The sequence below is a fragment of the Pyxicephalus adspersus genome, chromosome 10 (assembly GCF_032062135.1).
Source record: "Pyxicephalus adspersus chromosome 10, UCB_Pads_2.0, whole genome shotgun sequence".
Lineage (NCBI taxonomy): Eukaryota > Metazoa > Chordata > Amphibia > Anura > Pyxicephalidae > Pyxicephalus > Pyxicephalus adspersus.
Genome location: NC_092867.1, coordinates 9,212,431 through 9,237,243, shown reverse-complemented (window position 1 = coordinate 9,237,243; position 24,813 = coordinate 9,212,431). Strand labels below are relative to the sequence as shown.

Below are 24,813 nucleotides of genomic sequence, written 5' to 3'. Positions count from 1 at the left end.
CTCTGAGAAACGTCTCATCACGGATAGTAAGCAGTTACAGAACAGCCTTTTCTGGAGAATATCTGAATGTCATAGCGAGTTCTACCTGTGCCTTCTGAATTAACCCCTATTGAAGTATCTGCAGGATAAACAATTTGTACCATGTTAAGTTCATCTTTTATTCCTTCATATTTTTTTCATATATCTTTGGTGAAAGCCAAGAATGACTTGTTATTATACAAGAAGTATGCACAGTGGATGCCATAGACTTGTTTTTATCATGGTGGTTGATGAATCAGCATGTTTCTGTTGATGCATTTTGCAAATACCAAACCATGTATGGCTGGCCTGTGCTAGTTGAATCAAAGCGGGGCAATATGTCTAATGTGGATTTGAACGCACAAATTGTATAGGAAACATCTAGCAATGTTATTTATCCCCAAGCTGTACCGTGAAAAGTCTATCTTCTGTCTTAAACTTATCCTACAAAATAGCAGTGTACTTCCTAACATTTGACTGTGCCTTCTGTCTTTTATCTGTTTGACAGCAATTTTAACTACACTCCCTAGATAATGGAAATCCACTTAGACTTCACGTCTATATGCTGTATGAGTTATGACCTCAGTGACATAATTGATCATGAAAAACCTGGTTGCAGGGGATTATGATTCCTATCTCTATGCACCTAGACAGGGTGGATAACATATTGCATGCCACATGCCTTTAAATGCTTGCTAGATTCAAAACCTACATGCATGTTTCCGCACAAACTCCCTGTTACTGTCTCAACCGTTACACGGGAATTATCTTTTAGCCTTTGTATAGGACTTGATTGCTTCATGGTCTCTAGCTTCTTGAACTTTTGTCATCTTCTATTAATTATGATGTATCTATGAATATGTTCCTCTCTGCACACCATCCTTTATTATAATTGTTATTATTATTAATATTAATAACAATACCAAACAGGATTTATATAGCGCAAACATATTACACAGCGCTGTACATTAAATAGGGTCCCACTCTACTACCCACTTACATTTTTTTATATCTCTTTTCATCTTCTGTCTTCTCTTGAAGAAACAAAATCGCTTCTGCGGCTGCCTGGACTGAATAAACTTCCCTGCATGGGAGCATCCCAGCCAGCCAATCAAGATGACCAAGGATCGAAAACCGGAGGAGGGGAGAAAAAAAAGAACATGGCGGTGTCCGCAACAGAATGGTAACTGGTGAGCTCATACATAACTGTGATCAGGCAGGTAAGGGTATTTTGTTGCAGAAGGACCATCACCTGTCCCTTTTGCAGTGAAGGACAGGCCTGCTCACAGTTTTTTATTTCTAGTGTTTAGTTTTGCAAAAAGAGGATTTCAACCTCTTTAGACTTTGGCTTTGGTATGGTTAAGAACCGGTTAACAGCAGTGAATGTCCTTGGCAGTGCTTATTGTGTGTTGGGGGGCCTTTCATCCACCGGTGCAATGGTGCCCATGTTGTTCAGTCCTTCCTGTCCTCTTCAGAAGAAAAGTTCACTGCAGACAGCCAAAAGTCAGTGTACACTTCTGAAAGACAGATGTGGGCACAGGAGAACAGGAAGTAAACAAAAAAGATTGGGCTGGCATGTTATTTGACCAAGGCTTTAGGTAAGTAAAATGCTTTTCCACCCCCAGCAGTTACTTAGAATGGGGTGGAAGTTGTCCTTATTTCCACAGATTAGCTTTAACATAACATGCTAATATAGTATAATGTTAGCCCCTAGAGTAAATTGTTACTTTTTGCTGAGCTTTAAAACAGGTGACATAAAAATATGGCTGTGACATTTGCTTACCAATCCACTTTTACCAAGTAGAGATGTAATCCCATAATATTAATGTAGCGTTGATCTTGCAAAACTCTCCTCTCTTGAGTTACAGTCTACAGGCTAATAAAATAATATTTAGGGAGCTGTATAAAGCACATCATAAATGTTATATACAGCAGCACTGCCAGATCCAAGAACAATTCTCTTCTTCTCAAATACTTCCTTTTGGCAGTTGAAATGATTACTGTTTTATGTGAAAAAGATGAGCAGTAAGTCTCGGCTTTTGTGTGGATGTTTTATCATCCCACCGTATCAGTTCTGAACTGTTGTGGAGACAGCCATTAAACATCCGGTATAAAAATAAAAGTGAAAGGGGTTGTCAATCTCCAAACTTTATTACGTTAGTTCACAAGCGATCTACGCAAAACAATGATTTATCTTCAAGACAGCTTTATTATATCAATAGCTTTATTATATCAAAGCGTTATTACTAGAAATTGTCATTATCTGCCTATTCTTTAAATACAGAACTTAGGGCAAAAATTATCACAGCTAGATGTTTATATATATTTATAGATAGATCTACAGATATATATATATATATATATATATATATATAGCAAATAGTGCTGCAGCAGAAAGAAATAAAGCAGGCTATCCATACAATTGGATGTCCACTCCCACGACCCTTTAATGTTGGATTTCTTCCACACCACCCACCATGCACCTGTTTTTCACGAAGTTACAATATCTTTTTCGCATTGAGTGGATGGAATACACTCACGCATTTATTTTTTGATAGATGGGAAGGCTTTATTACCATGATAAATCCTGACACTAATCAAAGATTACATAAATGCTTCAAACCTGTGGTACTTAATGAGTATTATAGAAAGCAACCCCCGCCCCCTTTCCTACTGCTACTGTGTACATTCTATTAATGTTTACTGAATAATGTCTTTTTTCATTATCTTTTTCTTGTAAAAGTCAGGTACTGGTATATTATACATTAAGCACAGTAAAAATATATATTTCTAGAAAAAAATAGGATTACCAGGCTCTTGAAAGAAAATATATTACAGAATGTCAACTCTGCCACTAGGACCCAAAATCCTAGGAGTTGTTAAGGTAGATATCATATATTTCCTTTGCTTTATAGTTGGCAGGGGTGAAACCCCCTAATAAGCACCAACCAGTGAGAGTACTTTTGAAGTTTACTGGATCTTGTAATGTTCAATGTCACCTGTACCTTCCCGAGACATGGTAAGTGTTTTTTTTTTAGCTTTATTTTACTCAATGTTTAGTTTAGAGGCACAGCAAGTTATTACAAAAACACCTTTTAGTTCTGGTATTATTGGATAGAAATGCCTTCCATTTGAGGCACATGGGCATATGCAAAATGCAACTCAAATACAATGCAAAACTCTAAATCTAGCTTTAGTGTTGCTTTACAAAGGATCTCAGGCTAATATCAATAAAGATTTTCAAATGCTTGGATGTAACTGAATTTTAATACAGATTTTATTATGTGACATCTACCATGTTTTTTAAGTTACAATTATATTCCTTGATATAGGTGTGTCCAGAAAATGGCTTTGTGTAACTTACTGCTTGCGTTAGCCCTCATACACATGGGCGTTGTATAAAGGCACATTACAATTTAAAATTAAGACGTAAACCCCAAGATACATCTTGTGTCTACAGTCTACCTGCCCCGTGTTTTTATTTCTCCTAAAGCACACTAATACACCCCAGTCCCTTTTGTTGTCACTGTGGTGATTTTAGAATCTTCAGTTTGTAAAACAGAACCGCTATACCAAAACAAACAGATGATTTGTATTGGCAATTAGATTATTATCTACCTTGTTTCTTTAAATGTGATTGGTGATACAAGAAAGGGAGAAAAAAATAATCTGTGACACAGGTGTTGCTTTTATGCTGTAGTGGATTACAAAGAACCTGAATTATAGAAAATTCAATTAACTTTGTGACAACAGGACAGCTTTTTTGCTTGCTGTGTATAACTTGTAGTTTATGAATTGATTTCATTTATCAACTGGGATTACTATTTTAAAAGAACTTTTAGCATATTGTATATAGATAGCTATTTTCTGTTTATGTATGGCTCAGAAAAGGTAACCGATTAGTTCCTTTGGCACCTTCACTTAACTTCAAACACTTTTCTGTGATAGAGTTACACATAAACAATGTCAGTATGGTTTGCAGGATGTTGTGTGTCAGTTTGCCCTTTTGCTCACTGTGGAATATAAGAAAGCTGAAATCTTTTGGGCACTTCTGTTGGTATCATTTACACACTTATGGTCACTACGCTAATAGCCTCATGTTGGTTTGCTTGTGGTCAGGCGCCAGGTGGAACTTAAGTTCTGCAGCCAGGTCTCCTTCAGCAGTTAAACAAATGTGAGGTTTAGTCATGTAAGTGATTTAACTCCTTGTTGACGGTTTCTTGGTTCACTATACATTGATTTCAGTTGAAAAACACACTTTAAACAGCGGTCAATGTCTAAAAGTAAACTTCACTTATCAACAGTTAAGAGCAACTATGAATTATGTATAAAAGATCAATGGATTGACTAAAATATGTTATAAATAAGTGTCTAGAGCACAGTCCTGCAGCTTGGTAAAAAGCATGAAACATATTTACTGTATTCATGCAAAATAAAAATAGAAATGCCAGCACACCGCTATAATTGTTGAAGAAAAGTAAAACCTTTGCACTCACAACATTTCTGGGTAGATTTTGCATTTAATTTCTTAAAATAGATGATTGCCCAAATATTAATGAACCTAATCATAGCTAGCTGTAAGGGTCTGTGTGTGTCCCATATGGACATACTGATTTCTGAACCCGCACAATATACTTTAGGGGCACACATGTTCTATCAAGTGTTGATGAGTTCACTTTGTATTTGTGTATTTGTCAATGTTGGGTATGAACAGTATGTCGCCAACCTTTTCGGACCCACGGACCCCCCAGGTTCATACTACGCATGCGTGGGGGGACGTGTGTTACTCAAAGGGCAAGAAACCCCCCCCCCTCATAGTGACGTCATGATTCCAGAACCCGCCCAGTCGGGCTCAGGCCTGTGATGAGAGAGTGGGTGTGTTGTGTCCAGAGACACATCCCGCCCACTTCCTTGAGCCTGCAATCCGTACGGGGGACATAGTCCACCGCTCTGGCCGTTGCGTCTCCCAGCGGGGTCCTTCTCCAGGCCCCGCTCAGGAGCACACCGGCCAGAGCCGCGGACCACCAAAATTTTCTCCAGTTGGCGACTGCTACTCCATGATATGAACCGGAAGAATTCCTGGAAATAACACAAAAAACATGCACAGGACCGCTTAGAATTTCTGAAGCTTTCAACAGTTTTCCCCTCATATTTCGTAGACCAAAAGGGAGTAAATATTTGCACGAGGTGATTGGGTCTTGGGTAAAAATCTGATAAGTGTACAGTGGTTCTCTATTGTCATTTGTCAATCCGCCTTGGCCATGAACGACTGATCGGGAATGACAGCGTTGCATTTCTGTGGTAGAGAGCACTGCGGGTGCCACTCACTCGTCCTCCCTTATCCATGGAACAGAATGGTGCTTTCTGCACATTGCTCGTTCATTCATCTGTCGCTGGAAAAAATCTTTTGTTCTCATTCTTCAGAAGTCCATTGGATGTCTGTAAAAAGTTTCAAGTGCTAGTTTCTTCCCGTGGCAGCCCCAAGGAGAATGAATAGGGGTGACAGTGAGAATTACCAGTACCACTCACTGCCTCCAGCTGTCTAATGTACAGAAGCTGTTTTTTTCAGAAGCAGTGCTGGGGTCTGAGAAAGGAGCCTCTTGGGATCGCTCAAAACCTGGGTAGGTCTGAGTTTTTCCTAAAGGTAAACTCTACTTTCACTAAAAAGTTAGAAAATGTAACATATATAACTGCTACACGAGCCATTTTGTCATAATTTTATGTTTTTGAAACTTCTACAATTGTTTACAACTGCCAAAAAAATTAAAAAACTACTTTTTACAGTGTTGCAAGCTTGGGTCTTATGTACTGTCAATTTTTTTTGTTTGTGCAGAATCTCATTGCTTGCTTGTCCGATGGATTCACTGCTTTCCCAGAAGTCTTTACGGAGCTGGAATCAAATTACGGGGATGCACTAGAATGAAAGTTGAAGTTTTGGTAAGTTTTTAAAGTTGGCCAAAGGGGGTTGTTTTTTTACAATAAAATTGAAGGTGCATTTAACATTTTTTGCTGAAGCTGCATACACATGTTCAATTATTGTTGTTGGAAAGAATCTTTCACTATCTGTTCCAATGACAAAGGACTGCACGATTCATGAAGGAGTGCTGTACATACAGCACCGTTCTGCTCTATGGAGAGGGGAGGGAGAGAACGACTGTGTAGCACCCTGAGTTGCACTCTCCCTCTTCCCTTGCATTAGGATATTCATCCTCCAAGGTCTGTGGATCTGTCAGGACGGTCGTATGGACAATGGGCGCTGTACACGCGCCAGATTCTGGTCCGATATCGGCCCTGAGCTAATTATCGGGCGAGAACCATTGGACGTGTGTATGTAGCTTTGTTATAATTTAAGTGGATTTTCATGGAACAAAAAAAAATATATCTGGTGGGATTTTAAATAACATCTTCCTCTTTAATTCAATTTTTGTTTAGTAAGCACTTACAGAACATAGATTTTTATCAACCTAAAAAAAATTAGTAGATTTTAAAATTCTTACTTTACTTATACCATCTACTTCTTTTGGGAAATATCTGGGGAGTTTGGATTTTCTTTATTCCTATGAACAAGCAAAAAAAAAAAAAAAAAATCTAAGATTGACTTTGCAGTTCAAACTTTTAATGTTTAGAGTCATTCCTGGTTGGAGTGACACCAGAGTGGTGATCTCACATTCAGAACTCTCTAAAATAGTAATGTTTGAGCCAAATAAACGGCAAATGTTTTTACCAACGTATGTCTAAATACATTGTTTTCTTAGTTTTAGATATCATGGTGAATTCATTGACTGTTATGTAACCTTACATTACTTGGCATTGTCTCCAGATTCAAAGGTGATGTCCAATTTAAAATTTCATAATTTGCACCAGATTGGAAGATGAGGGTAAAGCTACGTACACACTTCCAATTATTATCGTTGGTAGACGAACGATCCTGCACGATATCTGCGAACGATCGTATAGCACCGATCCTGTACATACAGATAACGACACGATCGTTCGTAGATATTGTACACACAATAGATGCGATCGTTTGAACGATACGAGGAAGTTACGTGCACCGCAGGAACGTTCGTTCATCACGCATGCTTAGACCATGGACGATCAATGAACGATCGTACACACGAACGATGGTCAACGATCGTCGTCCAATCCGAACCGCCAGTCCGGTCGTTCATTTCCAACGACTTTCCTCGTTCGTCGGCGTCGTTGGTTACTTTTTTTACGAACGATTTTTGCCCAATCGATCGTTCGTCGTTCCTTCGTCGTTCATTTTGAACGATAAAAATTGGAAGTGTGTACGCAGCTTAAATCTTTTATTTGGGACAACTGGATAAGAGGGAGGGTTAACTCAATTAGGAGGATCTCCCTGTTGTGCCTAAAGGTAGGGCAGATTTAATTTTTTTTCCTCCGTGGGCCAATTCTCCTGTGCCTCCATGCATTTGGTGGTCAGTCTGACTTTGCATTCAACTAAAGAGTGGTAAAATAGTACAAATTCTGCCTATAGTGACTGTGATACCCTAGGCAATGCCTCGTGAAAAATCTGGCCCTGTCTACAGTACAGATGGTAAACGTAAATCTTCTCATTAGGACAAAGACAAAAAACTGACACATTATGTTGACATTCCCTACTCTATTTAAAATTAGGCTTTTTAGATATTTTTCAAGTAGCACAAAGAGAAAGCACTAGAATACCCCTAAAATTTGTAACCAAATATGAAGCTCTTTCAATTATCTCTTATTCGCTAATAGTTAACTTTCTTTTAGTTTTTAACTTTACCAGCTACAGACAGGATTTAGCTTTAGCCTAATTCCTTGTTTGTCACTCATAGGGCATTGTTATATCTACTGAGCCTACCTACAAACATTTAAAAAGTGCATTGGAGGCATGGGCAGGAGAGCAGATGTGCTTGTAGCAGGTTCAACTACCATTTTGTCCCCTTTTGTGCAGAAATAATCTATGCCAAACTGTAAAGGGGAGACCGTGATCTTGCTAGCTGGATTGCAGTGGAGAAAAACTGAGAAGAAGGGACATTTATGCAAGTTAGAAAGGGGATAAAAATATAGGGAGAAGGGTCAGTCTGTATCGTATTTGCTTGCCTAAGCTTTTTGAAAGTCCTCTGTGCTCACTGTCCAAATATTCAAATTTTTGTGTCTTGAACCTGTTGGTGGAAGTTAACACAGGGCTATGCTGTCAATGCCTATGTAAAAATACTGTATCAAGTTTAACAAAATGTACAGCAATAACTTCCATATCAATCGGATAACAATAAATTGTACTTCAGTCATGAGTGCTACTAGCAAAGCCTGAACATACTTAACTGTTGATCTTTTAAAAAAAGTAATCCACTGAAGGTTTACCTAACACTTTTGCAATCTAACCATAAAATCTCTGCAAAATGGGGACTGACCTAACTGTTGAGTCAGGCGGGCTCTTCCATTACAAGCTTGTTTGTAGAATAAAACAAGACTACAATAAAACTGTAACATGTGGCTAAATACAAAACAAGGAGATTGTGCTTAAAATCATGAAAAAAATTTCTCTGTTTAAAATACAACAAAAACTTTTAATTTTCAGTTCAGTGCTAACACCATCATCTTGAGCTCTGTATGTTTTTTTTTTTTTTTTTACACTTTTGCAAAGTGAATATAGGGGATAGAACCAGGGATGTATCATGGGAATGGAGGTTTCCTTTCTCTTGGTTTACATCTGTTTAGGTATACCTTTAGCTATAAACGTTTGGTTTTACATTTCCACTATATACTTGACTATTGGAGGCAAGGGCAAGTACGGCAATTCATGATGATAATAGTTTTGTTTATGGTTTTGTACTGGAAATGTATAATATAGATTGAATTTGGGTACCATTAGCACTTAGAAGAAATTAGGGTTTATCAACCTAAGAAAAATTGGTAGGCTTATTATACAGATATATACATTGACTCAATTCTGTAACTGTTTCACAGCTGTGTTTTGATTTGCCTTAGTCTGAATGTGCCAGCCGCTTGCAATTTGAAATCTACAATACCCTTCGGCTAAAGCCCTGCACTTTATGCAGGCCTTTCCTGGCCAGGAACCAATGGAACTAATGTCAGACCACTATGACTTCCATTGGTGAAAATAGCCTTCCCGGTTAACAGGCGCACAATGTATATTTTTCTTACATAGGTGATACTTCCCCCTTAATTCACACTTCCCATAGAATCCATTAGCGTCTAATTGCTGATGTTTACAACTTGTCATAATTACTTAATAGTGTTGCAGGTTATGTAAGCTGCGCTCTGGGACGCAGTGAGCTCTCTAGAAGGATGCAGCTGTTGAACAACTTTTGGTTGGTTATGGATGTTCTATGCACATGGAGCACCGGGGCCTCGTTCTTGTTTAACACTAGGTGCATTGTACTTGACCTCCCTGCTCAGGATCATTTTTAAAAACATATTGCTTGTGGCGTTGGTGTTCCATCATCTAAAGTTTCATTGTTTTTCAGCTTTCACAGAGCTGGAGTGTATTTTAACTAATGCAGTTATAAAATGTTTACAAGAACTTTTGTTCACATTCTTGTAATGTGCTAAGTGGTATTAATTATTCAGTAAATAATGTTAAAAATATTGCAGCACAGTATTAAAATATTACACAGTTAATACTAAATAAGTGGAATATTTAAACTTCTAAAATAACAGAACACGTTAAATAGATTTATAAAAAATAAAAAGCTTAACTTTTTTTATTGTATTTTGTGCATATCCATGGTGAGTACCATTTATTTGTTCTAAAAGCCAACATTTTAGTGGTGTGTATTAGGATTTCAGTCCTAACAGTATATAACATCAAATTTCATTTTTATGTTCACATTGTGCAAAAGGGCTGCAAGGCTGTACTAGCATTTCAGATGAGATTTCCAAGAGATGAATTTTAAGAACTGGATAGAATAGGTATGACTTCTACAATAAAATAAGTAAACTTGTTAATCAGCAATCTTTTATCATATCAAAAAAATAAATAAAAACAGCTATGATATAAACTATATAAAGCATGTTTAGCCATGCACTAGACGTGAAGAAATGGTGGCCATAGAAACTGAATACACAAATCCAATTGAGTAAGTATTCCTAAAAATACTGCTAAGAGTAGCTACCTACAAATATGTCTAAAGCAATGTTCCACGCAACCCTATAGTTGATTTAGAGGTTGCTAGGGTTCCCTCAGCAATGAGCAATTTATGTCTCGTAGGTCATTCACTACTGACATCAATAATCTTATTGGCTCTCAGTAATGGTGACATTCTTTCTAAAGGCCAGCAATGTAAGAGGCGTTCTTCCCAATGACTACCAAACTAATGTACTGTGAGCTGTGAATAACGTAATTATAGCAGGGGTTCCCTGAGACCTAAAGTTAACTTCACGAGTTCCCCCATGTTAAAATGAAACGCTGGTCTATAGTCATAAAGAAGGGACAAAAACTGGAAAAATAGCTATGGGAAACCAGCCCATATTATAATCGTTTAGTAGTTGATGAGGACAAGACTTTTTATAGTTTGCAAAAATTATATTTGTATCAAGTGGTAGTTTCTTTTTATTTAGGGGTTATGGACTGGACATGATTTACCAGTAATGCTGTTGCACAAAAACAATAGTTTCAAAATGCTGAGCCTTACATATTGATCAAATGAAGTTGGACACATTGGACAACCTACCTCTTTGAGTTATAACCTTATGACCCATGATGGTTGTTCTATTACCTTTGTTTGTTTTTTGTTTGTTTTTTTCCTAGAGTTTGGCACATGTTGTGGGAACAATTTATTTATCAATATAGCCCTGAGTGTTAGCAGTTAACATACAGATCTGGGTTGTTCCTTTACAAACTTTAATATCCTGTATTAAAGGTTTAGTATGCACTTTTAGCAGGTAGCAGAGGATGATTAAAATAAAAAAAAAACATTTCTACATTTAAAAGCCAGAGGAAAACGTTGTTGAGTACACTGAAGAGCTCTAACCGTGCTAGGTTAAGAGCTCTTAAGAGCATTTACATGTTTTACTATTGATTTTTTTTTTTCTTAGTAAATGCTGTTTATCTTAGGGTTTGCTTGCCTTCTTGCTACTGGTCTATTGTTTGCAGAGCATTACTAGGTTGCCAGAGACAGCAATAGGAATCTGTTCCACTAATTCTGTTGACTCAGGTGCATCAACAGTGCAAATTCTTGAGAAGTAAGCTTCTCCTATGGTGAGATTCCCATTGACAGTAACCAGGAGTGTCTTGGAAAAAAGTTGGACTTGTCAAACAAGAAGAATTAAGGGAAGATGGATATAATAATAATGGTTATATTCACAGTATATGGGTAATTACAGGTTTTAAGATCTTTATGTAAAATTCAGGCCATACATGTAAACTTTTCATTTTACAATCCTCTTTTTTTCTTGCAAGGGCTTTACAATCATTTAAAGCAATATCACATCCGCTATTACTACACAGTTGTTGGTAAATCTAAAGAAGATTGTGCAGGCAAAATAAAATGAGACCAGCCCAAAGGTTAACTACAACCTAAACTGTTTTTATAGTTTTGGACATAGTGGAAAAGGCATACAATGTAAATGTGTTTTTCATTTGTTTTTCTCCAATAGGGTCAGTTTTTTTTTTTTTTCTCCAATGAGCAGATTTGATGTCCCCTGCTACCCAGATGGGAAATGATAGAAAGTTTCTTTAGTGACAGTACAGAGTGTAACATGTAATAATACATGGAATTAGACTCAATAGGGCCCCCAATAAATATTTCGTTTATCCACACGATAGGAAAATCAATTTGTCTTCAGTGAATTTTTAAAGCTGGACGACTTGTTACATATATTACTAACTTCCAGTTAGTTCTACAGAAGTTGATGAGTTGGCGATATATTATTATTGTTATTAGCAGAGATCAGTACAACTTTTAACCATCAGCCATACTTTTTTCCATTCCTCCAACCCTCCCGGTATCTGGTATCCTGTTGTAATGACATAAATTTGCATTGATAACAGACTACTACTAAGGGACTTTTTGGCAGAGCTTAGAAATTTCTTTCATACCATGCACATTTAAACATTTATGAAATATAACTTCTATATAAGGAGTTTCCTTGACACATTTGCTTTGATTGCTAGACTTCAGCCTGCAATATGTAGTAGAAAAAAAACACAATAGGCTAAAACCTCCACGTAAGTGTTATCTATACAAGCCAAATGTTTGGTGTTGATGGAGGGTGAAACGGTAGCAAATTAAAGTTGCAGGACCTTAAAATCTGTCATTATATTCTGAAAAGGCTTTTAATAGAATGTGATTGAATGGTCATTGAGTGGGTGTGAACAATACACTAGGCCAGCTGTGTCCATGCCTAATTCTGTCCACTCGGTGGTGCCATTCTGTCCTTTACTGGGTGCCTGTAAGCAACATTTTTTATGTCTTGCGCTCCCATCTGCTGCAGTTGCAAAGGCCACCAACGAGGACATGCAAGTGCAATAACGACCTGGACCTAATCACTTTGAAATGAGCAGTAGAAAAATCTAAGGATGGTTTTGCTATGTAGCTATAATACTGCAATATTACATAGCAGGTTAAGGGAGTCTGATGCTGAGCTACTGTTGGCTCCGACATTTTTTTTTTTAATACAAATATTGTGTGGAAGTTATTAAAAGAAGAATTGGTGTAAGAAGTGGTAGAAGTCTGGTCACGTCATAAACAACCATTTTCTGTTTTATCTGTATCGTATTGAACAGAATGTATTCCTCATGGAGAGAAGACTTCATATTGGTGCATAACTGTGCTACATAGTGCTTTCTGTATGTGAGCGACAACTAGGAGCATACATTGGGTATGTTTGGGAATACATTCAGCATTTCAAACAAATAAATGAAAGACATACACAGATAACCAGATTGCTAAGAAATAAGTCATTGGCTTGCTGCAGTACTTCTATTACTAAATGAAAGGATAAAGCCCACAGAAGATAAACTTTGTTACAATGTTTTAATTTCAAGGATACATTTTTAGTAGGAACTGGGTGTTTTTTTTTTTAGAGAGATTCTATTCCAAGTATAATTTTTTTGCCAAATGTTTCCTACTCTGAACTCTGTATGGTCTCCTGATTTTAATCAAATAGCTACACTAGAATTGTGGCACCTTACTTGGGATGGCTAAATAGAAGTCTTTATTTTACCCTTTGGCCATACCCCAGCCTCCATCTATAGTTCATTGTGGTCATTACAAGTACTTGTAAATATAGCGGTTGTTTAGAAAAATGGTTCTTTGTTGGCACGTACATACTATCTAGTGTAGCATAGAGAGCGAACAAAGCATGTCATTTTTCTCATTATTCAAAATAGGAAATCTTAGGTAAATTTCCAAACCAGCAAACAGTCATTCTGTGTAGCTTGGCATTTTGAGCTTGTATACTGTTAAAACAACATGAAAAGTAAAGTTTGGACAAGAATCATCAAAACTTGGTCATAGATAACAGATGGGGCCTGATTTATTAAAGCTTTCAAAGGCTGGCGAGGATACATTTTCATCAGTGAAGCTGGGTGATCCAGCAAACCTGGAATGGATTTCTTCAAAGTAATTTGCTAGCAAATGTTTATCCTGGACCAGATCCATCTCAGGTTTACTGGATCATCCAGCTCCCATGATGAAAGTCTGTCCTCTCCAGCCTTGGAGAGCTTTAATAAATCAGACCCATAGTGAGAGATGTGTCTGTCTGATAATTGAATCATAGTACCTCGGAACCAAAATTCAAGCTGAAGTTTGGATGATGTGTTGTGAAAAACTCATTCCCTTCACTTTATAGAAAAAGGATCATCGGTTCTTTTGTTTGTAAATATTTATCAGAATTCTGGCTTATCTGTGTGCAGTTAAGAGGTATATTGATAAAGCGTTGTCTAATCATTTCTTGGTTGCAATAGGTCATATTCAAGAAGGTTACAGACACTTAAAAATGTCAGGCAAGGTTTGAACTATCTATTGTATAAGAGTAAGGGAGAATTTAGGAACTAGAAATGCACATGAAAGAATTCTACAACTGAACTGAGAGTGTTTTTCACACCTTAACTAATTTATTCTGTTCCACAAGCTTTTAATAAGGAAACCGGTGGATAACTGGAGAGAATGGCACGTTTTGTCAAGAGGAATAACTCACAATGGAATGTCAGACACTTCAAACGAGATACCTGCCTTACTAGATACGTGGCCATGTATAGGATGATGACTAATAAACTGTATTTATATAGCGCCAACATTACGCAGCGCTGTACTTTAAATAGGGGTTGCAAATGACAGACAGACACAGGAGGAGAAAAAACCTTGCCCCGAAGAGCTTACAATCTAAGCAATGGAGACGCAGCATAAAATAGGGGGGAGATATGGAGTTGTGGGTGATGATTCACATCACTCTGCCTTATTACTGCTCAGTGTCCCTACTAAAGTCTAAGCATCAAAGTCCATCCCATGCTATACTCTGTAGAACTAGGAACAGTAAAATAGAAGAGGACACATTGTAGATGCCATTCAAATGCAGAGAAGTGCTAGAATGGTATAGGATTACTAGCAAGTGAACAGTAGATTGTTTAGTGTTGAAGTTATGAATAGCATAACTACAAAGTTTTGAGGCACGCAGAACCCCTTTATTAAGGTGAAAACATGTAAAGGTCAGACGCGCTCCAGAGCTAATTTATTAAAAAAATAAGTAATATGCTAGTATACTTTGGCCTTTGTGGGAAAAAGGGCTCAGAGGATACACATTCAAGGAAAACATAAGAATCAAGACCAGGGTTCAACTTAGCCACATCTTATCTTTTATAATGTTTAAAACCCAGAGTGCTGCTATGCACCCAGGAATGGCAAACCATAGCAGCATAGGATTTGTAGTCCAGAGGAGGAAAAGAAATCCAGGACACTTCTCTTCCAGGAACCGCGCTGATACCCAACTACAATGCAATCACGTTCAAAAAGTGGTTCTCAACATTTAAATGGGAACATTGTTGAGAATGCAATGCAATGCTTTGATTGATGGCAAGTTTGAAATGGGCCTTCCATCTTTTCTCCAACTCCACTGTTATTTTACACTTTGGGGCAAAAAACAAAAACAAGCTCCAAGCATTTCTTCTGTCAAAAGTACATCAAGGGGTTATTTGCTGTTAACACACAATAAAGTCTAAGGCTGTGAACCTTCCAGCAAAACTTTCTTACTTATAACAAAAGTGTCTTACATTACAGTGTGTATTTCTTCACACCCCCCTCTGCTGGCTGTGAGGTATTGGGGCACGACCGCTTGCCATTTGTCTTCCTATTTTAACAAGGTGTTGAGTGTTAAAAGCAGTGTATGTGTGTGTTGCCTGCAAGCTATTGTAGTTGCTTAGTTTGTCAATGAGTTCCCACCTCTCCCCTTGCTGTTCTGTAGGGGGTAAAGCCCAGCACACTAGACGGAGGAGGGAGCAGGGAGGAGTCAGGCGTGATATTTGTGTGTCTCTCAATTGATGGATGACTGCTGTTATGTGCCTCTGTGTGTGTGCGCTTTCTCTCGGTCTTATTTATGCTGGTACCAAGCCTTAGACACAGAGAGCAGGCAGATAACGCTTGCTATCCAGGGGAAAACTCCAGACAGAGGAAGACAAGGGCAGACTTAGTGCAAAGGAACCAGCTTCAATGAATTAAAAGGTGCTGCAAGAGCAGCCTTTCCACGGCAGCTGAGAGCAAAAAGGATTTCTGTGTCTTTTGTAATTCAAGTACTGAGTAACAGAGAGAGTACTGCATTTTTTATTGAATTTTTTTCTTTTTAATATATATATATTATTTCACGTTGGGATTGGCCAAGGATTCTTGAAGCTACCTGGATCGTCTCCAGGTCTCTGATGATTTAAAGGGCTCACTACACTCTTTAGACTGGAAACGTGAACCTTTGCCAGCATGGCTATGAGAGGATATTCTACCTTCCCATTGTGGCTCACAGTCGGAGTATGGATCTTGGCATGGAGCAGTCTCTGCCAAGTGTTTGCCAATGGATGCCCTGCCTTGTGTACCTGTAGTGGAACCACAGTGGATTGCCATGGTTTGGGGCTTAAAATGGTACCAAAAAACATCCCCAGGAACACAGAAAGACTGTAAGTACAGATGCTCCCCCTCTTCTTCTTATAAATACTGTCCACATAAGTTTGCAACTTTCTCAATGTATTTAATCTGTCCAGCAAAGTAACCGTGAATAACAACTACACCCAAATTACATTTTTAAACATTTGGAGGAATTTTAAAAAGTTATGCAGGCCTAAAGCTGGACAGTTTCATCACTTTGCATCTTTCTCTAAAGTGTGTGTTATACATAAAGAAAAAATGTACTTTATCATTTTAGCTACACAAAAATATAAGTAAGTATCAGAATTGCCAAGCTAATATTATTTTCAAGCTTTGAAAATATAATCCATTCTCTTGCACATTTAACATGATTCAAGTTTGTTTCTAAAACCTTAATGTTTAGCAGTCACTTTATAGCAAAACAAAAGCACAGATATTGTCCTCCTGTTTCAACGATGTTGATAAACATCAATCCACAAACATGTGGAAAATGTAATATTTTTCTAGCAGTTTTTTTATTGAAAGCTGAAGCTGACATCTCTTGCTGTAACCACACAGATCAGTCTGATTCTGGTTATATCACACTCTGTGATCTTGTTGGCTATGACCGCACAAGAGCATTGAATTAATCATGTACTTCAAAGCATTTAAGAACTATAAATATCCCCAGATAGCGACTTTATGGAGTAGCCTGATATTTTTCAAGAAGCGCTTCTTTCCTGTTCTCTTGTGTGTTATATTAAAGTTTGCAGGGTTAGTAAAAAAAAAACCCACTGCTACATTTGATACAATTTGACTCCCGCTAGACCTCTTGGGAAACTGCAATTGCTATTAGTAGCACAGTTAATGAAGTTGTACATTTGGGAACAGGACTTTGACTGACAGCTATGGTTCCCATGGAGGCTCCATTCTGCTGCCGTCTCCCTATGCACCAGTCAGCCTTAATAAGTCAGGCAATAGGTCCTACAACATCACCAGTATGGTGGGTGTGAGGCTGCTACTGTAGTCACTTAGGAGGGTTGCATGCCCCCTGGCCCTCCGTCAAAAACCACCAAAGCCCCCAGCTAAGTGTGGATGCTTGTGCGATTTGTCATGCTGTAAATTATATGTTTTCTTTTGTTTGTTTTTCAACATGTTTTGCTGATGTTCAAAGTAACTTAAAACATTCTCTCCTTTATCATGCATCATGCTAGCAGATGTATAATCCTTTTAATAGAATAATCAAAAGTGAGGGTTGTTAACATAAATATTTTATATTCTTCTTTTGCTAAAATATTTTAGCATGCTGTTGTGCTTTTCAGAGTTTATTTGTTTTTATAAAAAGGCTTTTTTTGGGGGGACAATAGTATATAGGGGTTATCTATGTGTTCTATTGCCACATTTTTAAAAACAATATACAGTTGACATTATAAAACATGCTGTTACTTTTTGAGCCATAGGCTGACTTTTTTTGATTATAACAGAGATCAAGAACAGCAAATCGTAGCAGTTATTTAGAAGTCATATTACATTTGACTAGAATGCCTAAAACAAATTAGAAGAAACTTTGCTCTCTATAGGATATATCAGCTAAAGAATTATTGCTAGTTTTCCTGCAAGATGAAGCCTATTGATTTCAAAAATGATCCTTATTCATATGAACAATGATACTCTATCGGTGACAAAATACAAAGTATATGTATTATCTGAGATTATGAGATGATTTTGAGAAATTCGGTACACAGGACATAAGTTAAGTTTGTATTCTATGTTCTGTTCATACATTGTATTATATTAGCTTGTGGAAATCACAGCTGTATTGTTTGTTTTATACATAAATACAGCGTGTTACTTTCCTGTTTATGACATTGGGGTAACCAATCATGGTAAGAGTATTCATTGATTTTAATTGCAGTTATGATTATTGATGTAAGGTTTGCATAACTTAGCTTCTTATCAAGTCTATTCCATGTTGGAAGGTTTGAGTTGTCATTTGGGTTTAGTATTAAAAGACTGCGTTGAGCAAATCATGCTTTCAGTAAGTATCTCCTGTAAAGACATGGGAAAAGTGCCAAATCACCTAGATTCAAGCATGTAGACTGCATTTGCAAGTCTTTGTTAAATTATGTCATCAACATAGGGTTTATGGACAGTTTCAGAATAGCTGTAGATGCTTAGTGATGTGGATGATTACTTGCTGAATATAGTTCCCATTGTTTTTTTTTTTTGTAACATGCTTGCTGAATATCATGGGGCTTAAGAGCAACATCGTGGCACACCTAATGACCACACAAAAATCGTTTGTGAACGTTTAAAACATACTCATTCATATCATCATTGTTTCCAGTCTGAACAAAAAGATAAGTGTTTAGAGATACTGTAAAATATTTCATGCACTAGAACTTTGATTTAGAGCTGAAAGTTGTTTGCTCTTATTCTCAATAAAAGTGGGGAGAAAAACAAAATTGTACCAGGATGACATTTACTGACGTGTGGATATACAAGAAGAGAAGGCGGTCTGCAGAGATCACTTGTTCATCATTTCTGATTTCCACAAAAACGTCATAAAGACATAGAGGGCTCGATATTTCTGGCCCAGTATGGTTGTAGTTTTAAATCCCATTGTTGGAACTCATTCTAAGTTGGAACTGTGCTAGAAAATAGCTTTTGTGAGGTCCAAGTAAGGTCTGCATGTAGAGGAGTTGCTCATCTGGTAAATACCATTACTAGGCTAAATCCTTATATCTTTTTGTTTATTGTATATTATTTATCTCACTATCTTCAGTGTGTTAGTAAATAAATATATAAGCAGTTTTCAAGTTGCTATAAATAAATTGCAGGAACATTAGAATGGCCATGGATATCTGATGGTGGCTGGCCGCCCCCACCCGCTATACTGTTATTTTAATGATAAATTGTTCAATTAACTTGCATGCTACATCCACCTGGGTCAGCATGTTCATCTCTGTGGTCAGCAAGAAAATCTGAATTCTGGTTCCTCCAAGACCATTTAGCTGGGATCTGTCTCCACCTTTAGAAATGAAAATTATTTCCTCCTGGATCATTTCTGATTACAGTTTATTTTTTCTTATCTACAGACTTAGATTGTAAGCTCTTCAGGGCAGGGTCCACTCCTGTGTCACTGTCCTTATCTATCTTTCATTTGAATATTTAATATATTATGTGTGTGGTAGTCTCAACCGCCACATACCTCTATGTATATACCTGACTGAAGTCAAATGTTAAATAAAGCATACATAAATCATACAGTTAATATCAAATAACTTTTTACTTGTTATTAGGTTGATCTCATTATCTAAACTGTAATCCTTTTTGTATTCTGGCACTTACTGAAGCAAACATATTCACAAGCCATCTGCTTATACAAAAATATTTTTGCTGTAAGTAAATCAAATTATTATTTTTTCCTATATCACAAAAGTTGTTCTGACTTACACTTCCTTGGAAAAGTTTCACTTCATACCCTGGAGCTGTACATGTTGGAATAATTTTAATGACTGTTTAGTGACAAGCATAAAACGTTGATGAATTCCATGAAAAATATTGAGAACTTTAATGAAAACCACAACTTTGCCATTGCAAGGGTTAAAAACAATCAAATGTTCACTTCACTATTTCGTTGCTCAAGTGTGTGAATGTGTAGGGGTATATCTAGGGAGGGGGGAGCGTGGTCCATCCTCTGGGATCCTTATCTTATCAAAGGCTTTCAGTCAAGTGCATTGGTATTCCTCACCTCCGCCAGAGTCATTATGAGTTGCCTGTGTTTAGATCATTTAGATAGCAGTGCACGCTGAAATTTCCTGCTTTTCAATTGCCAGACCATCTGGAAAATATGTCTTACACTCAGGCATGCATTTGTGCTTTGCAGGGGCTGTGTGTGTGCATGTGAAATGTGAAGGGGGAGCCCTCAAGCTGCAACTAATGAAATGCCAATTATTAACTCTTCTGGGGCAGTTTGACTTCAGGACGTTTGGTACTTATTAAATAGTCCTTGCCTATATGTTTGCAACCGACGGTGATTGTAGGGATATTCATCCCAGTAAATGTCTTATTGATTCTCTCAAACAGCTGCAGCTAAATAAATGGCAAATGTTAGCTCAACTGGGACAAGTCTGAGTTTTCAGAATTCTGTTAATTCATATTGCAGCAATAGTCAGTGAATTTTTAAAGCCAGCCAGTGACCATATTAGAGGGTAATGAATAGAATCGGGGGAGTTCTGTGAATCTGTATCAACTGTGTAGTAATTGTGAAAATAGCAGAATGCTGTAGAATCTTTAAAAATCATTTGTATTCACAAATAATGGTCGAACAATCCAGCACAATTCACTACTTTTTAAATAGGTAAATCTACATTTTACATATCCTAGGACATAACCAATTTTTGTGTGTCCTTTTAAAGCTGAAGAAAACCCAAAACAGTCATTAAAATCACACCTACATTCAATCTTTGCAGAGCAGTGTATCCGTCAGGAGGTTTCTTCCATCGGGTCTCGTATCATCCCGGTATATGCGCAGAGAGAGCACCAGGCACCGTCACCTTCTTTCAAATTCTTATTTAGGCGTTAGTTACCTGATCTTGCACTGCACAGGCCTGAGATCAAGGAAAAAAATTGCCGATCCCACTGCGCATGCGTGAGATCTGCGTTTTTTCTTCTATTGATGAGAGGGCTCCTTCTGCGCATGCCCAAGTAACTCTCGGAATGTGTGATGTAGGTATCCCGGGAGGCTCTGGGATCAAGATTTAAAAGGGCGGTCCTGCACCTTTTTTTTTTCTTCTTCTTTTTTTTAATGGGTGTTGCACTTAAAACAAAATTTTTACTTAAATAAAAGTGTTGTCTACCCTTTTCTGTAAAGTAAAAATTATTAGTTTAGGTAGGCTTTAAGAATAATGGAGAGCTTGTCTATATTTTACATAGCAAGGTATAGAGACAGGCTTTATTTTTAGGACTCCTATGCATTTTAACAAATATTAATGTATATACACAGGTTAGCCAAATATTTACATGCCACTACTTCACTTTTGTATGATACATTTCCATACTTTATCATTGTTATATGTGTCAGCACATTTTGTATGGCCTATTAAAATACAACTGCAGTGCATTAAACCCATAATTGTTTATAACACATGTGCAGATGTCTGAAACATGCATGGAAAGGTGTAAATCTAACTTTAAGGAGCTTTAAAGGCTGACATACTGCTCATATGTTCGTTACGGTAAAGTGCCATAAAGCACATGTTTCTGTACATAAAGCTAACTGCGAAGCATTCCTCTTCCAGTCCTTGAATAACCCCCAACGTACCTTGTCAGAGCACCAAAATGCATGAACATTTTTAGCGATACACAATTCACAGATGTAAACCATCTGTGTGCTCCTTTAAAAAAAAAAAAAAGTACATGTGCTTTAAATGGTTTGATATTGCCCATTGGGTAATGCACCATGAAACTGGCCTACCTGTGGTCATTTTAAATGATCACTTGGCCAAAAAAACTATACTGATTGACTATTGGCTTATGATCACATGTCTTAGGTGAAGACTTGTAAGCCGAAATCCCAAATGAAAAAAAAAATTTGAAAGTATATTACATAGAAATTGATGGACTTCAAAATATGGCAGTCGTAGCATAGTAACTTGTAAAATTCTTGTTAAAAATCCTGTAGTGCCGGATCGGTAAGTATAGATCACAGTTGTAAAGTGCTTTTACTGCTTTGGGCTATGGCTTGTAGACAGGTCCAAGTGATGCTTTCATAGCCAAATCCGATCCCCTAAAGCTGCATCTGTTTTATGTGTTAAAGATCTTTCCTTATGTGGTTAAAACAAAATTCTTTCCAAGCAAAAATGTAATTTTTTGGCACCTTTTTATAGCAAATGAAAAAAAAAACGGATGTAATATTTTGGATTGGCACAACAGCAGTTCTGTTCTGAAAACAACCTACTCTGGCATCGCTTATGACCTCACATCATGTCTTTTAATAAAACAAAATCTAGCAACCAATAGTAGCCACAAACCATTTCACTACAACAATCTCATAAAAAAATGGATTCTGGGAACTTTGAGTGACTGCATATTTTAGTATGAAAATATTTCTTGGCTTATTCTGCAAAGTATAGAATCCTGTGGTAACTGATTCCCCTTTAACTAATGTAAAGTTTTTTTAGTATGAAATCTGATTGGCTTCTATGCTTTTCATTACTAATGTTGCTGCACTGTTTTAATAAATTTACTTGTTACTATAATTACTGAATTCATATTGGACCTGATATACAGGAGGCATGATTTTCCTATCCTATGCTTTTATAAATGCAGTCCTTCAGATTATAAAAAGTAGATGTAGTCCCAATCAGTTAAAATCCATACATACTTTAACATGTTATTGTAATTTAAGATGCCGTTTTATAATATGTTTCAATCTGCAGCTTTCATCAAATAATACTTGGTGATGCTGCCTTTTAAAGTCCAAGTTCAGTTCCATTTTGATAACGGTAATAACATTCTCTCCTTGTCTCCCAGTTATGGTTTTCTGTTGTCATCCTGACCCTCGGGCTTCTGATAGAGACAAAAGTGACTGATTTAAAACGGAACTAAACCTGCGATACTCACCTGTTTTGTCACATGGCACCACCATCTTATAATTTCTTCTCTTCCGGGAAACGATATTTAACCATCTTGATTGGCTGGGTCTTGGGTGGTTATGTAGCTCATTCATTTATGGCAGGAGCAGGAGAATCCCGGATTGCTGGGTATCTTGGCATCCAAGGCTATACTGCACATGTGCAACCCAGCTTTTTTTGACAGATACCTGGAGTGATGAGGCTGGTAGGAGGGATTATTGCAGAAGGGACATTGCCATTCCTGCAATAATGGCTACTTATGCACACTAGAATTTTGTCACCTGAGATGAACAGTCATGATTGTCTTGGGTGAAAATCTAGTAATAAACATTTTTTTAGAATCTGTTTGTGTCCCAAACAACCAGAAAACCGGGGAGGTCTGCAAATAAGGACACATACCTGAAACACTGACAAAATCTTTTGCTGGATTTGTGGTTTAAATTGTTAAACTCTAATATCAAATCTTTAGTTGGTAGGCCTCTTTTATGGATATTTGTGCAGCTTAATGAGTCTGTCCTTGCAAAATTTGGGCTACATATGTCCCTAGTTGGGAAAAAATCCTTTTTTTCACTTCCTATCTTTAGATAAAGCATTAATTAGGCATTAATGAAAATATCTGCAATATGAGATCAAACACCACCTAAATATCCCAAATGCTCTTGTGACATTCACATTACTGTAGACTTCCTCCCACATTTCAGACAGGTAACACTTTTAACAAACCTTTATGTGAGGCATATGAAGGCTACTACTGCTGATCCATAGCTAGTTGCCATATATTTATGTACTTTTGAGATACAGACTTATAACAGACATGCATGCTGTGATTTTGCTTGCCGTTATCCTTTCCTGCATCAGAAACTCAGAATATACAGAAAAAAGAAGACCTCTTCGATAACATCCAGGCATCATTTCTGGGACAAGGTTGGCATTGGCTGCCCTCTTCCTCCATGACTGCTCCATGTACGTCTCTCCCGAAGCTCTGCACTCTATCAAAGAGGATGACCATCCCTAGTAGAGAAGTAGCGATCTTCAATCAAGGGCATATGAATAGTTGTTTTTGATTGTTAGAACATCCAAACAAGATCCAAGGTTGGCAATGGCTGCCCTATTACTTTCTCCCTCCACCTGTATAGTTAGGATTAATAGCTATTTTAGTGAAGGGGTTAGAGTGCAGTCAAAGAACAGGATTCTCAAGTCATGTTCTACTCTGTGTATGCTCTAGATCAGCCTTTCCCAATTTGGGTTCTGTGGAAGCCTGGGGTTCCTCCAGGTGTTTTTAAAAATTCCTTGAGCTGTGGCTGGTTAACCTCCCATTGGATGGTGGCTGCATAGTTCTCAGGCCAGCAACACTTTGCAGAGCCAGCTGTATGAAACCAAGAACCTTTTTTGGCTGTCTGTAAAGGTGGCATTTTGACCACTAATATATGGTGGTGTATTCTTCCCACTGGCAACCAATGCAAATATTATTTACCCATTGATTGATTATAGCAGGGGTTCCCTGACGCCTAAAGAATATTTTAGGAGTTTCTCAAGAATAAAAAGTTTTAGAAAGGCTGTCCTAAACTAAAGTCTTACTATTGCAGGGGAGCATTTAAAATTCACATATTAATGCTGATTGGAGATAAAAAAAAAACAGGTAAAATGCATTATCTCATAATTAAAAGTGTATTTGCGTTCATATTTTCTTGTCAGCTTCAAATAAAAATTGTGTTTGGAGACACGTAGGCCATATAAATCTTAACATGATAGCTACTTAGCTCTCCTCCCACGTATTTATTTGGTTTGTCTACCCAGCTCTGTCAGGGTCTTTGTAAGACCGTTACCGTTATAAAACTTTATAAAATTACCCTGCTGCTGACTTAGATGAGGTGTTAATTTGGTTAGAATGGATAAGGAAATTAAAGAGAGAAATATAAACGTATTACTTTCTAAAAATGTTGTTTTTGTGTACTTGCTTTTTATTTTACACTGTTGTATTACAGAGGTAATGTGAACATTGTAAACCAAAAGGTATTTGTTAGATTTTGTTTGCTAATAAGAAAAGTATATGAGCCTCCTAAAATGGTGGAAGATTTTTGAACCTAAGAACT

The 24,813-nt window shown here is 37.3% G+C and overlaps 1 protein-coding gene across 1 annotated transcript in view; it reads left to right on the top strand.

Moving 5' to 3' along the window:
- Positions 1–15,509: 15,509 nt before the first annotated feature.
- The window catches only part of SLIT1 (slit guidance ligand 1), a gene marked incomplete in the record, with an annotated part of 198,620 nt that continues 189,316 nt past the window's right edge, over positions 15,510–24,813 (top strand). Inside the window, 1 exon segment of the mRNA XM_072424825.1 lies at positions 15,510–16,135. Within this exon segment, the coding sequence (XP_072280926.1) occupies positions 15,942–16,135 (194 nt within the window).